Source organism: Trachypithecus francoisi, unplaced genomic scaffold (genome assembly GCF_009764315.1).
Source record: "Trachypithecus francoisi isolate TF-2019V2 unplaced genomic scaffold, Tfra_2.0 Lachesis_group6, whole genome shotgun sequence".
Classification (NCBI taxonomy): domain Eukaryota; kingdom Metazoa; phylum Chordata; class Mammalia; order Primates; family Cercopithecidae; genus Trachypithecus; species Trachypithecus francoisi.
In genome coordinates, this window is record NW_022681471.1 from 87,147,014 (window position 1) to 87,163,423 (window position 16,410).

The 16,410-nt window shown below is 40.9% G+C and overlaps 1 protein-coding gene across 1 annotated transcript in view; it reads left to right on the forward strand.

Moving 5' to 3' along the window:
• ZNF81 (zinc finger protein 81) overlaps positions 1 to 16,410 on the forward strand; it is a 92,677-nt gene that overhangs the window by 56,465 nt on the left and 19,802 nt on the right. Inside the window, 2 exon segments of the mRNA XM_033202060.1 lie at positions 4,322 to 4,448; positions 12,218 to 12,313. Coding sequence (XP_033057951.1) covers positions 4,322 to 4,448; positions 12,218 to 12,313 — 223 coding nt within the window.

The following is a 16,410-nucleotide window of genomic DNA, read 5'->3' on the forward strand; positions in this document are numbered from 1 at the left end:
TCCTTCATTTTCTATTAGCTAATGGCTTCTTGAGGGTAAATTTTAGGACACTGATTTAGACTTTTGTAATGTAAGTGTTTAAAGCTATAAATTTCCTTCTAAATTTGTCTTTTATCTGCTTCTCACAAATTCTGATACATTGTAGTAAGCAGCCTTCTAAAATGGCTCTCAGTGATCCCCACTACTCAGTATTCACACCTTTGTGTAATCCACTTCCCTTTGTGTATGGGCTGGACCTAGTGACTTGCTTCTAATAAATAGAATATGGCAAAAGTGATGGGATGGCCCTTCTGAGGTTAGGCTGTAAGAGACTGTGGCTGGGCGTGATGGCTCACGCCTGTAATCCCAGCACTTTGGGAGGCCAAGGTGGGTGGATCATGAGGTCGGGAGTTCAAGACCAGCCTGGCCAAGATGGTGAAACCCCGTCTTTACTAAAAATACAAAAATTAACTGGGTGTGGTGGCGGGCACCTGTGATCCCAGGTGCTTGGGAGGCTGAGGCAGAGAATTGCCTGAACCCGGGAGGCGGAGGTTGCAGTGAGCTGAGATCACACCACTGCACTCCAGCCTGGGCGACAGAGCGAAAAAGAAAAAAAAAAAAAGAGATTGTAAGATAGCTTGCTGGCATATTCTCTCTGGCTCTTCTCGCTTGCTCTGATGAAGGAAGCTGCCGTGTTGTGAGCTGCCCTCATCTATTACCTCACAGTTTCTGTGGGTCAGGAATCCAGTTGTGGCTTACATGGGTCCTCTCACTCAGGGTCTCTCACAAGGCTGCAGTCCATGTTGGCTGGGGCTACATCCATCTTGAAGATTGACTAGGGAAGGATCCACTTCCAAGCTTACTCAAGTGATTGTTGGTAAGATTCAGTTTCTTGCAGGCTGTTGTGCTGAGTGATTCAGTTGTTTTAACTTACTATGTTTTAGAGTGATTTAACACAGATTTTGGTACTGGGAATGGGGCAGCCTGAAAATGCAGGAGTAGCCTTCAAACTGAGAAGTTGGTGGAGGCTGGAAAAGATTTTAAGGAGAATGTTAGAGAAATCCTAAATTTCAGAGAGATCTATGGGTACAGCTTTTATCTAATGGAGTGAACCCAGTGAGATTCACAGAAAATAAAATTTTAGAGCAAACTGTATTAGCAGAAATACTACCACTTTGGACTGAAAGGGATATAACAATAAAAATGTGAAAACATGTTAGCCCCCCAAAATTCTTCTGACAGGAAGCAGGTTGAGCACATTCTTTTGTTGCTTTTCATGAAAAAGGAAGGATGACTCAGATGGTGGTGCCAGGAACCCAGAGTGTGGAGCCAAAAGCCGTGAAGAATTATTCCTAGGCCTTGAGAACTAATCAAAGAACTCCTAACATTTAAACAGCCAGATAATACTTTATTTTCTTCAGCATTTAAAAAGTACCATCCAACTGTATTTTAGCCTCCACTTCTTCTGTTGAGCAGTAAGTGGTCACTTGAATCACCATTTCTCTGTGTGTAATATTTGTGGGGGTTTTTTGTTTGTTTTTTGCTTTTCCAGCTGCTTTTAAATCTTGTCTCCTTTGGTTCTCAATAGTTTGACTATGATGCTCCTAGGAGTGGTTTTATGTGTATTATTCTGTTTGGAATTTGCAAAACTTATTGAATCTATAAACGTATGTCTTTCACCAAATTTGAGAAATTTCTGCACATTATTTTTAAAAATGTCTTTTCTGCCCTTCTCCCCTTCTGGGTCTTAAATTGCATGTATGTTAGATCTTTTGATTTTTGTCTTACTCATCTGTCTTAGTCTGTTTGTCCTACTGTAACAACATCCCTGAGATTGGGTATCTTATAAACAATAGAAATGTATTTCTCACAGTTCTGGAGGCTGAAAAGTCCAAGATAAAGGCACCAGCAGCTTAGGTGTCCAGTGAGGGCTGCTCTGTGCTTCCAAGATGGCGCCTTGTTGCTGTGTCCTCCAGAGGGGGTGAATTCTGTGTCCTCATATGGTGGAAAGGGTGGAAGGTCAAAAAGAAAGGATGTAGCTGGTTCCCTCCAGCCCTTTTAAAAGAACACTAACCCATTCATGAGCCCTCATGACCTAAATACCTCCTAAAGGCCATACCTCTTAATACTGTTGCATTGGGATTAAGTTTCAACATAAATTTCGGAGGGATAACAAACATTCAAACCATAGCATCATCCCTGAGACTATTTGTTTTTATTTTCAATTTTGTTCTCTCTGCTTTTCAGATTGGATAATTTCTGTTGGTCTATCTTTAAGTTAATTACCTCTTCCTTCAGTTATCTATATTCTTCTGTCAAGCCCATCCAGTGAACTTTTTAGGTTCAGATTGTATTTTTCAGTTTTTTTAATAGTTTATATTTCTCAGTTGGCCTATCCTATGTATTCGTTCATTATGAACATATTTGTATGTTTTTGAGCATAATTATAACTAACTGATTTAAAGTGCTTTTCTGCTAATTCTAGCATCTGGATCACCTCAGGTCAGTCTCTGAGTGCATTTTCTCTTGAGCCTCTTCCCTTTCTCTCCACACCTTTCTGTGTCTCTCTGTTGAGTTGTTTTGGATTGTATCTTTGTTGTGAAACATATATTAGAGATGCTTGATTCTGTTTAATTCCTCTGACTATTGTTGATTATTTTTTGTTTTGCTTTGTGTAGGGAGCACTTAACTTGGCTAGACTCAAACTAGGAAATGTTTTCTCTGTGGTATGTGGTAGCTCAAATTTCAGTTCATTTAGCTGGTCAACCAGAGATCTGGGCAGAGTTCATCACAGAATTTAGGCACCCTTCTCTCTTTCAGTGCCTTTCTGGATTCCCCCTTGATTTTCCAATGATAGTGATGACTGCAGAACTCCCCTTTGATTCTTCAAATCAGTAACACTGGTAGTTTTCTTTTCTTCTCTCTCTCTCTCTCTTTTTTTTTTTTTTTTTGAGACAGGATGTTGCTCTGTCGCCCAAGCTGGAGTGCAGTGGTGCAATCATAGCTCACTGCAGCCTTGACCTCTCAGGTTTAATCAGTCCTCCCGCCTCAGCCTCCCAAGTAGCTGGGACCACAAGCATGTACCACTTCTCTTGGAATTTTAGTTGTGCCACATGGCACTGACTGGGCCTATTCACAAGCTAAAGTGCCAGCCTTTCTTCAAAGTGTCAGCTGTCCTCCCATAGATGCCTGATTTGGGTTGCTCCTTAGTATGTTAATATTTTTTGTTCAGAGTTTATAGTTGTTACGTGTATGAAGGTTGGTCTGATAAAAGCAATGCAGTCATACTGAAACTTAATTTTTGTTAATTTTTGTATATGGTTTGAGGGGTGGGTCAAGGTTTGTGTTTTTTTCCTAATACTGATATCTATCTCTTCCAACACAATTTGTTGAAAAGACTTCCCTTTTGCCCATTGAATCACATTGGCACTTTTGTCAAAAAACAATTGTCCGTACATGTGTGGGTCTGTTTCTGGACTTTATTCTGTTCTAATGATATATCTGTCTGTGCTTACATCGTCCCATACTGCTGGAATTACTGTAGCTCTACAGTAAATCTTAACATTAGGGGGTATAAATCCTTCATACCTTTTCTTGCTTTTGGGTATTCTCGGTCCTTCACATAGCCATATAAACTTTAACATTTGTCAGTTTTTACCAAAATCTTGACAAATAAGTGATTAAACAAGTAGAAAACAAATCAGTAATGCGATAGGAAACTTCAACAACACTCAACCAACTTGATTTATATATTACAGAAGACTACAGCCATCAATAGCCAAATATATATTCTTTTCAGGGAGACATGGACCATTATCCTAGATAGACCATACGTTGAAATCATACAGAGTATACTTTCTGACCACCATGGAATTAAATTAGAAATGAGCAATAAAAGGGCATCAGGAGAAAAAGGCAGTATTTTTGAAGAGTAAATGAAAGCAACAGGAGAAGGAGCTATGTGAATTGTTAAAAATTGGGATGGAGGGGATATATGTGCTTCCCTCTAAAAGTTATAGAGCACAAATTTCTCATAAAAATGAGCAACAAAATAGGATCAAGGTCAAATCCTTACTAAAAATTATAATTTTTAATAAATGAAAGACTAAATGTCATACATAATGAATAGCAGGAATTTATGATTAGATTTTTATATTCTACACAATATTATGTGTGTGTGTGTGTGTGTGTGTGTGTGTGTGTGTGTATACACACTAAGTATTTAATGGGCATACCATATGGTATATTATGATGAAAAAGTATTAAAAAGAACTTCCTATCTGTCTTCTCTCCATCCTCCAGTGCTGATCATGTTGCCTTGAACAAGATTGTGTTGTTACAGGTATCAGTGTCATTTGAGGATGTGACTGTGGACTTCAGTAGAGAGGAGTGGCAGCAACTGGACTCTACACAAAGACGCCTGTACCAGGATGTAATGTTGGAGAACTACAGCCACCTGCTCTCAGTAGGTAAGGACAACCATCCTGTGAAGTTGTGAGGAGCCTGTTATGGGTTAAATTGTGTCCCCCAAATAAAATATATGAAGTCCTAATCTCCCAGTCCCCCAGAATGTGACCTTATTTGGAAATAGAGTCTTTACAGAAGTAATCAAGCTAAAATGAGATCATTAGGGTAGGCTTTAATCTAATATAATTGGTGTCCTTATAAAAAGGAGAAAACTGGACACAGACACGTGCGCACACATACATACACACACACACACACACAGAGGGAAGACAATATGAAGATACACAGGGAGAAGATGGAATGTGACTAGAATGATACATCTGTAAGCCAAGAAACACTTGAGGCCACCAGAATTTCAGAGAGGCGTGGAACAGTTCCTTCCCTAGCACCTTCAAAGAGAGTATGGCCCTGCTAACACCTTGGTTTTGGAGTTCTGGCCTCCAGAACTGTGAGACAATAAATTTCTGTTGTTTTGAGCCCCCTAGTTTGTGGTACTTTGTTATAACAACCCTAGGAAACTAATACAGAGTTTTATACTTGGAAATGGGGTTGCAGCTGTGATAAATACCTTAAAAATCTGAAAGTGGCTTTGGAATTGGTAATGGGTAGAGGCTGAAGCTAGGGGCTGGGATTTGATATGCTTGACAGAAAAAGCCTAGATTGCCTTAACGAGACTATTGGTAGAAACATGAATGTTAAAGGTACTTTTAGTGAGATCTCAGATAGAAATAAGGAACATATTATTGCAAACTGGAAGAAAAGCGATCCTTGTTATAAAGTACCAGAGAACATGGCTGAATTGCATTCTGTTGGGTGAAAAGTAGAACTTGTGTGTGATGAACCTGAATATTTATTTGAGGAGGTTTCCAAGCAGTGTTGAAAGCACAGCCTGGTTTCTCTGTGCTGCTATAGTAAAATGTGAGAAGAAAGAGATAAATTGAAGAAAGAATTGTTAGGAAAAAGGTACCAGAACTTGAAGATATAGAAAATTTTCAGCCTATCCATATGGCAAAAATTCAGAAAGTGTACTCTGGAAAGAACATACCAAGGGTGTGTCTGGACAACCAATTACTAAAGAGATTAGGTATGTGACTTGTGGATCCAATCAACTGTCTCACTAGAAATGCTTCCAGGTTGGACTGAAGGGGACAGAGACAGGAGAAAATGAAGGAAGAAGGCTCTTGGACTTCTGGGATTCTATAAGCAGGAAATGTGATGGTAAAGCTGTTTTGACTGTGATCATGTGTTATCCTTCAAGAAAAGGGAAGAATGACTTTGAGGATAGTTCAGAAGCTAGTAGGGCTGTAGCTGCCACCACAGGCCCTGAAGGCACAGGCTGAGGAGATGGGGGGACCCATTGCCTCCTTAGTTTCAGAGAACAGGACCATCTCTTTGTTTTCAGGGCTGAGAGGGCAGGGCCAAGGTTATCATGTCTGATCTGAGGTTACACCATGTATTAGTCCATTTGTTCTCACATTGCTATAAAGAAATGCCTGAGACTGAGTAATTTATAAAGAAAAGAGGTTTAATTGGCTCATGGTTCTGCAGGCTGTAAAGGAAGCATAGTGGCTCCTGCTTCTGAGGAGGCCTCAGGAAGCTTCCAATCATGGCAGAAGGCAAAGGGAAAGCAAGCATATTACATGGTGGGAGCAAGAGTAAGAGTGAGGGGGAGGTGCTGCATACCTTTAAACAACCAGATCTCATGAGAACTCACTCACTATCATGAGAACAGCACCAAGGGGATGGTGCTAACCCATTCATGAGAAATCTGCCCCATGATCCAGTCACCTCCCACCAGGCCCCATCTCCAACACTGGGGATTACAATTTGACATGAGATTTATAGGGGACACAGATCCAAACCATATCAGGTGATGAAGACCAAATATATATATCTTTTTAACTTTCCCTTATGGTTCTTGTTGACTGTCAATTTTGTACAGGTATTTAGCCTTAGTAGATGGAGTTGACTACCCACTTTGGGGTACATTCTCAAGCAACATGGCCCCAATAATGCCCCGGCCCAGTGCACCAGAGCCTGCTGCTGGCCTCAGACCATCAACAGGTTGGGCCTCAATCAGAAGGACTTGGGTGCTATCAGCAGCAGTGGGGAGTGGGTCTTCTCTATGCCACATTTCCAGCACCCCCACTGTGGGGCAGAGGTTCAGCACTGAGCTCTTCCATGTTCACTTGCTGTTACTGAGGAAATCCTTGTTAAGTTTCTTCTCCACCAACTAATATGCTTAAATTCAGTGGGTGAGTAAATTCTGGCCCGATAGCAAGCCAAAAAGTGTTTCTCAAAAGGAGAGTAGTTATCCACTACTAGAGGATGGCAGGACTTGGTTCCCAAATCCTAAAGATCTGCACTGTGATTCACCTATAGGGGATTGCCAAAGGCTCCAAACAGCATCCCCATCTGCCACTGTCACTTCAGGCACCATTGGATCTGCTGGATCCTATAGTCCAAGTGGCAGAGCAGCTTGCACAGCAGCCTGGATCTGTTGTAGAGTCTTCTCTTGTTCTGGGCCCCATTGAAAACTAGCTACTTTTTGGATAACTTGGTAAATGGACCAGAGTAGCTTTACCCAAATCAGGAATGTGTTACCTCCAAAATCCAAAGAGGCCCAGTAGGCATTGTGCCTTTTTTTTTTTCCTTACAGGAAGGTACAACAGCTTTTGCTTCACCTTAGAAGGGATATCTTGACATGCCCTGTACCACTGAACCCCTAGAAATTTCCCTGAGGTGTAAGGCCCTTAAATTTTTTTCAGATTTATTTCCCACTCTGATATGTAAATATGTTACCCATAAGTCTAGCATAGTTGCTGCTTCTGGCTCACTAGGTCCAATCAGCATTATCTCATTAATGTCATGGACCAGTGTGATATCTTGTGGAAGGGAAAGGTGATCAAGATGCCTGCAGACTAAATAATGACATAGGTCTGGAGAGTTGATATACCTCTGAGGTAGGACAGTACAGGTGTATAGCTGGCCTTGCCAGCCAAAACCAAACTGCTTCTAGTGGTCTTTACTAACAAATATCACAAAAAAACATTTGCCAGATCAATAGCTGCATACTGGGTACCAGGAAATATGTTAATTTGCTCAAGCAATGAAACCACATTTTGAAGAGCAAGTGCAATTAGAGTCACCACTTGGTGACATTTACAGTAATGTGTCATTCTTCAAAAAGCCCTCTATTTTCTGCACAGGCCAAATAGGAAAGGTGAATGGGGATGTGGTGGGAATCACCATACCTGCATCCCTCATATCCCTGATGGTAGCATTGATTTCCGCAGTCCCTCCAGGAATGTGGTATTGCTTTTCGTTTACGATTTTCCTAGGTAGAGGCAGCTCTAGTGGCTTCCACTTGGCCTTCCCCACCATGGTAACCCTCATTCCACGGGTCAGGGAACCAATGTAGGGATTCTGCCAGTTACTGAATGTGTCCTTCCAATTATGTATTCAGGAACTGGGGAAATAACCACAGGATAGGTTCAGGGACCCACTGGACACACTGTGAGATGGACCTCAACTAAAACTCCATTAACCACTACACTTCTGTAAGCTCCTACCCTGACTGGTGGACCATGGTGGTGTTTGGGGTCTCCTGGAATTAGTGGCAGTTCAGAGCCAGTGTCCAGTAATTCCCAAAATGTCTGATTGTTCTTTTTTCCCGATACCTAGTTATCTTGATAAAAAGGCCATAGGTCCCTTTGGGGAACACTGGGAGAAAGATTTCATAGTATAAGTTTTTGGCAGTGTACCAGGGTCCTTCCCTAAGGGGACCTGGCTTCCCCTTCATTCAAGGGGTTCTGGGTCTGAGTCGGTAAATAGGCTCAAGTCTGGGAATTGATTGAAGGGCTGTGACTTTGTGCTTTTATGATTCAAGTTAGAGTTTTGTTCACTTGACCTAGAACTCCTCTGCTTATACAGATCAACTTATTATTGTGTAGACTGCCTGTCTGTTTCTTTTCTCAGGACACCATGATCAACTAGCCAATGCCATAGGTCTCTGTGAATCAGACTATTCTGATTGTTGCTTTGACTCTGCTGTCTATTGTGGTAGCCATGTTCACCCTGCATTTGGCGATTAAGTACCTACCTTTAACCCCTGCCACCCCAGGATCCAACTATCCCCATTGCACTTAGGTTTCCCTACTCAGTGGCTGCAGTTCCCACTGTAAGTTCCAGCCGACAGACAAGAGCACTCAGAGCGATTCAAGGATGCTTGAGCTCCCCTTACAAATTTGTTTCTCACAGTGGTGACAGGTGTGTCCTCTGGACCCTCCCAGAGTAGATGGACAGGTCTCACATGATAAATCCCCTCCAATAGTCCAATTCTTTGGATACCTTCCTCTGCAGAATACCCAGGCAGTTCTGGCATTTCAACTTCATTTAGTGTAGACCACCTTTTGGTCCATGTTTAGCCAGCCAGCCAACCAAACTGTTAGAGCCCTTTCTAATCCCTCCAGCAGCAATATCAAATTCAGAATCTCTGCTTAGTGAGCCCATATCAATCAATTCAGCCTGATCCAACTTTTTGTGGGCCCATATCAATCAATTCAGCCTGATCCAACTTTTTGTTTCTTCCACCTTTATCATACACCCTTGATATCCATATCCTTGTATAGTTTCTAGATCTGTCTGCATAAATTAAATGAATCATGCCATTCTTTTGGTGTACGCACATCCTCATGGGTCATTCTTTGTGCTTTACCTTTTGGGACCTGCTTTGACTTGAGTCCACTTATATGTCTAAAAGCAAAGAAGGATGGTGAGCATAGGCTCTTAAGGGAATCGGCAGTGCCCGTCAAGGCAAGTACCTCAGGAGAAGCCACTGAAAGTGCTTCAGGAACAGTAGGGTTAATCTTCTCAGATGGGGTAGAAGGGCTGCTTTTACTGGCAAAGGAGACTCAGGAATTTAAAGGTTCAATGTCCAGTCTATTTCCAATTAGTTTTTTTTTTCTCTTTTAGTCTCAGGTGGTTGCTTTCAGGGTTCCCTCAGTCTCTTGAGAGCCCCTGATGGGAGGAGGGGTCCCAAAGTTCAAGTGATTATAGGGAGTTAAGAGACTGAAGTAGGAAGGGAATGGTCTGGCAGGAATAGATAGAGGGATGGAAGAGGTAGGGGTTTGAAGAGGGACCTAGGAAAGGATTCAAGAGAGCTTAAAGGGAAGATCAAAAGTGGTAAAAGGAAGAAGGAGCAGAAGCAATGGGAAGGGAGAGGTTTTGGAGGAGACAGTTGGGGGAGATGTAAATTTTCCCAAGGAAGCCCTTTAAGTTCCAAACTATCCTTAGTAATATCATGCCAACAAGACAGGAAACAGGTAGAGTTGGTGGAGCATATAGCCAGCAGGGGTTCAAAAAGGGATGTTTTGGTAGACTGAGAAGTTCCCATGTTTTTAAACTAATAGTACTTTTATGGTTTTAAATAGAGAAACTTGGGACTCTGACGCAGCTTCTGTTCCATACAGAACCCAGCCTCTTACAAAGAGAAGTCTAGGAGACTAACCCAGCCTTTCCTTGCATGAGACTCTAACTTATTTTCTTATAAACAGCTGCTTACCTGGAACTTTAACCTACCTTCTAGCATGAGAATCACTTGAACTTGGGAGGCAGAAGTTGCAGTGAGCCGAGATGGTACCACTGCACTCCAGACTGGGTGACAGAGTGAGACTCTGTCTCAAAAAAAAAAAAAAAAAAAAAAAAAAAAAAAATATATATATATATATATATATATATATATATATATAAATCTGTCCTTACTGTGCTTCAATGGACTGTCATCCAGAGGCTCAGGAGTCGGACTCATCAATGGGTCCCCAATTAGTCAGGAGTGAAGACAAAGGCTTCGAAGGTGCATACTTCAGATTCTGGGTGAGAAGTCTGGGGTCCAGTGATCAATGATCTTATCCGAGTTGTGGCACCAAAACTGTCAAAGAAAACCAGAGCTGGACAATAGTTAAAGCGGTGAAAATAGATTTTATTCAGAATTATTACAATAGGGGAAAAGATACTTTGGTATAGAACTGGGCTCAATTCCAAATACAACATAGATGAGTGGGGATTTATAAATATAGCCCAGGAGCAGAGTGGGGCGAGTAGATGGAAAATGACTAAGAGGAGACATCAGGGGTAAAGGGGGATTGTTACTAAACTGACCTGACAAGATTCTTGGAGAAGGCAGGTGAGGGTGATCAAATATTATGTGGGGGATAGGTCAGGAATTTGATCAGATATCAAGTGTGATTGGATATTGAGGTTGGGGGATTCTAGCTAAACTGACTTAACAGGAATCTTGCTAAAATTGGGCAATGTAAGGATTCCCCTTGGTAACCATGATCAAAGTTACCTCAGCCAAAACCATGACTCCCTTGTTTGCCAGTTGATTCAAGAGCACGAGGGACCCGAAGTGGTCAGGTGGGAGTTTTAACTTTTAGTTTAGTGGAATCATTGTGTGTCTCCTGGTGGAAGTATTTCTCCCTTTGGAATTAAGACCTCTAGAAGAGCAGAGCATAAGGTCACAGAGACAGGTAGCAAAAATTTTGCTAGTGGACCATTAGGGGTAATAGTGAAGGGCGTCATTCCTGGCTCAGGGCTGCCTGCCACCCAGTGGGCTCAGAGGACAGATCATGGAGCCATTGAGATTATTCACAAGCCTTAAAATCTAATCAAATTTTCCCTGCTAGGTTTCAGACTTGGGTCCCATGATCTCTTTTTTCATTCCAGTTTCTCCTTTTGAAATGGGAATATCTATCCTATGCCTGTCCCACCACTGTATTTTGGAAGCAGATAACTTGTGGTCTGGTTTCATAGGTTCACAGATAGAGAGGAATTTTTCCCCAGGATGAATTATATCCTGTCTCATCCATACTGATTTGGATGAATTAGATGATGAGATTTGAGACTTTTAGTTGACGATGTCGAGATGTGATTTTTGACTTACGAGTTGATGTTAGAATGACTGAAGGCTTTGGAGGATGTTGGGATGGGGTGAATGTATTTTGCATGTGAGAAGGACATGAATTTTGGGGAACTAGAGGGAAGACTCTTGTGGGTAGAATTTTGTCTTCCCCAAAAACTATGTGTAAATCCTACCCCTCGGTACTTCAGAATGTGACCATATTTGGAAATAGAGTCTTTACAGAGGTAATCAAGTTAAAGCGAGGTCATTAGGGTGGACCCTACTGTAATCTGACTGGTGTCCTTATAAAAAGGGGAAATTTGGACACAGGGAGAATGCCATATGAAGGTGAAGGCAGAAATTGGGGTATTGCTGCTACAAGCATGCGTAGAGGGAAGACAATGAGAAGATACGCAGGTAAAAGACAGCCATGTCACTGGGGTGATGTATTCACAATCCAAGGAATGCCAAAGAGTGCTGACAAACACTAGAAGCTAGAAGATGCTAGAAAGGGTTCTCTCCTAGATCCATCAGAGAGAGCATGACCCTGCTGACACCTTGATTTTGGATTTCTAGCCTTTAGACATGAGAGACAATAAATTTCTATTGTAAGCCACCAGGTTTTGGTACTGTGTCACAGCAGCCTTAGGACACCAATATAGAGCCCCGTTGTGTTTCCCTTCACCACCACTGAGCTATCTGGTACATCTGAACTGTATTATGGTGTCCTCCTTGATTTGTCTGAGATTCTTCAGTCCCTTTTCACCTCTATGATTATTACTCAGTTCCCAATGAAATGTGGTTACTTCTCCAAAGAACAAATGGAAAGCAATTTGCTGGACCCAATTCTCTATCATGTCCTGTTAACAGGGTTTGAAGTTCCCAAACCAGAGGTCATCTTCAAGTTGGAGCAAGGAGAGGGGCCATGGACATTGGAAGGGGAAGCCCCACATCAGAGCTGTTCAGGTGAGTGGGTGTGACCCAGGCAGATGGGGACACGAAGTAATTTTTTTTTTTTTTTTTCCCTAAGGAAGACTGATGCCTTTAAAATGCTGTTATTGCTTAAAGGTTGGAAGCTTTAGAAATTGCTTGAGGATAGGTAGCATTGGCCTCTCGGGTGCCAAATTGTTCTCTCCCTTTATTTCTCTTACTGTTATCACCTGTCTTTTTGCTTGGCTTTCTTCCAGGAGAATTGCCCCAATTCCTATACTCTGGATCATATGCCAGGCTTCTTGACTAGAGGTCTTGCTTTCTTGGATATTCTTTCCTTCCATCCCATTTTTATGTGTAATTCCTTAAACCACACCCCAGAGTCTTAGATTATTATCACATACATTTCGGTTTTACTGGATTTGATTTTTTGAAAATCTGTTGGTTGCCTGGCTTCTGTTCTTCCTAGTACTCTTGCACTTTATTCTTTCTTTTGTTCTCACCTTCTCACTCTAAGGTACCAACAAACTCTCATCTACAAGGAGCCTTACCTCCCTTTGCCTTTGTAAGTTATCACCTTCAGATTCCTCACTCCTCTCTACCTTCCCATGGCCTAGTGCCTCTCTCCCATCTTCTGACTTTATGGTCACTATCACTTAGTATTTCTTCTTTTAGAATCCATTTTTTTTTTTTTTTTTTGAGACAGAGTCTGGCTCTGCCGCCCAGGCTGGAGTGCAGTGGCCGGATCTCAGCTCACTGCAAGCTCCACCTCCCGGGGTTACACCATTCTCCTGCCTCAGTCTCCCGAGTAGCTGGGACTACAGGTGCCCGCTACCTTGCCCAGCTAGTTTTTTGTATTTTTAGTAGAGATGGGGTTTCACCGTGTTAGCCAGGATGGTCTCGATCTCCTGAATTTGTGATCCGCCCGTCTCGGCCTCCCAAAGTGCTGGGATTACAGGCTTGAGCCACCGCGCCTGGTCAAAATCCATTTTATTAAGGGAGAATTTACACAGAATGAAGTGTATCTATTTTAAGTGGACAGTTTGATGAGTTTTGATAAAGGTATACACCAGTGTAACCACCACCCCTATTGTGATGTGTAACATTCCTTCACACAGAATGCTCCCTCATGCCCCTTGTAGTCAATACATACAGCCCCAGGCAACCCCTGACATGCTTTTTATCACTCTAGATTCGATTTGTCTTTATTAGGGCTTTATATAAATGGAATAATACCTTACATACTCTTTTGGGTCTGGCTTCATTTGTTCAGCATAATCATTTTGCAATTCATCCATGTTATTACGTATATCTCTGGTTTATTCCTTTCAAATGATGAATAGTATTTCATGGAATAATATATTACTATTTGTTAATCTCTACACCTATAGGTGGTTAATATTTGGTTATTATGAATGAAGCTGCAGTGAACATTCTGGTCTGTCTTTGTGTGAACATACGTTTACATTTTTCTTGGGTAGATACCTAAGATTGGAACTGTTAGGTCATATAATATGTGTATACTTACCTTTGGAAGAAATTGTCAAACTGTATTCCAAATCGGCTGTACCATTTTACATTCCCAGCAGCAATACATAAAGATTCCTGTTGCTCCACAGCCTCATCAACACTTGTTATCATCAAACTCTTTTATTTTTGCTATTATAGTGGATGTTATCATTTAAAGTTGCATTTATCTTATGAGAATAATGATGTTAAGCATCTTTTTATGTGCTTATTGACCATAAACATTTTTTGGTGTGCAATATCTACTCATATGTTTCTTATTTTTTAATCAGGTTGTTTGTCTTCTTATTAGTGATTTTTAATATATTTACTGGATACAACTCCTTTGCCAGATATATGTATTGCTAATATTTTGTTCCAATCTGTGGCTTGAAATTTCATTTTCTTTTTGGTGCCCATCAAAGAGCAAACATTTTAATTTTGATGAAGTCCAATTTATCATCTGTTTTATTGTTAGTACCTTTTGCGATCTGTTTAAGAAATCTGGCCGGGCGCTGTGGCTCAAGCCTGTAATCCCAGCACTTTGGGAGGCCGAGACGGGTGGATCACGAGGTCAGGAGATCGAGACCATCCTGGCTAACACGGTGAAACCCCGTCTCTACTAAAAAATACAAAAAAACTAGCCGGGCGAGGTGGTGGGCGCCTGTAGTCCCAGCTACTTGGGAGGCTGAGGCAGGAGAATGGTGTAAACCGGTGAGGTGGAGCTTGCAGTGAGCCGAGATCCAGCCACTGCACTCCAGCCTGGGCGACAGAGTAAGACTCTGTCTCAAAAAAAAAAAAAAAAAAAAAAAGAAATCTTTGCCTACCACAAGGCACAAAGATTTTCTCATACTTTCTTCTACAAGTTTTATCATTGTAACTTTTTCAGTTAGGTCTGTGATTCATTTTTCAATACTGATATCTAATTGTTCCAGAAACATTTGTTGAAGAGGCTTTCTTTTTCCTATTGAATTTCCTTGGTATGTTTATCAAAATCAATTCATTTTATGTGTATGAGCCTGTATCTGGTCTCTCTTTTCTGTTCAATTTTAATCTATTTGTCTGTCTGCTTTAAAAGATAGGTTTTATTATTATTTAGGTTTCATGAAGCCAACAGATTAGGAGACAACTGCCACTGGAAAGATAGTTTGTTACAGTTCCCAAGAGGCGGAGGCATACCACACCATACAGGGCCACACATATCACACATGTGGAAGCACCAGGGTCAGTTGGGATCTAGAAGGAGTGAGGGGAAAGCATGGGCCAGAGCCTTTATTTAGGTTTTGTGGGAAGGAATGGACTAGGCAGGGCCAGAAGGCTAGGCAGATTTAAGATTGGCTAGTTTGAATAATTCCACTGGGCTCTAGGGTATAGGGACTGTCCCCAGTTGCTTGGTACCTGGCCCTGGAGTGATTAGAGCAGGGGGATAGTGGCTCAACCTGGTAAAAGAGGTAGTTGTGGATATGGGCTGTGTATTGGCTGTTTTGCATATGAAAGGCATCCTCAAGTTCAAGTTATTTCCTAATCTCTAGAATTAGCTATCACTGGGAGGGGGCAGTCTCTCCAGGATCAGTTAAGCCCTAGATGCCAGAACATCAAGGGTACAGAAAATAAGAAAATATAGTTAATACATTATCCTTTTAGCAAACCCATACTATCTTTATTACTGTAGTTTTTACAGTAAATCTTCAATCAGGTAGTATAAGTTTTTCAACTTTGCTTTTTAAAAATTACTTTGTTCTTCTAGGTCATTTGCATTTTCATATACATTTTATAATCAGTTTGTAATTTTTACAAAAAAGCCTACTGGGATTTTGTTTGGAGTTCAGTTGACTCTGTAGATCAAATTTAGGAGAACTGACATCTTAACAATAGTGAGCCTTCTAACCCATGAACATGGCATATTTCTGCAGTTACTTAGATCTTTAATTTCATTTAGCAGAATTGTATAGTTTTCAGCATAGAGGTCACAGGAATCCTTCATTAAGTTTATCCCTAAGTACTTGATGTTTTTTATTCTGTTTTACATGACATTGTTTTAGTTTTATTTTTTGATTTTCATTGCTAATATAAAGTTTTTTAAATTTTATTTTTAGATTGTTTATTGCTAGTATAAGTTGCTAGTGATTGATTTTCGTGCATTAACTTTGTATCCTGAGGCACTGCTAAATCTACCTATTAGTTTTTTTTAAGTTCCTCAGGTTTTTCATATAAGTAATGATTATCACCTAAAAATAGAGACACTTTTACATCTTCCTTTCCAAGCTCATGTTTTAATTTATTTTCCTTCTTTTACTATCTAAGACTTTCAGTTCAATGTTGAATGGAAGGGGTGAGTGTGGGTATGTTTGTCTTGGTTCTGATATTGTGGGTAAAAACTTCAGTGTTTCACCATTAATTATGATATTAGCTGTAGATTTTCTGTACCTGCCCTTTAGCAGGTTATGTAAGTTCCTTTCTAATCCTAGCTTGTTTCATAGTTTGTTTTTTTTTTAAATCATGATTGATTGTTGAATTTTGTCAAATGCTTTTTCTGCATCTATTGGAGTGATATTAAATGCATGAGCATTTTTTGTTCTGTAATTGTGGTGAATTCATTGATTTTTAAATGTTGAATTAACCTTGCA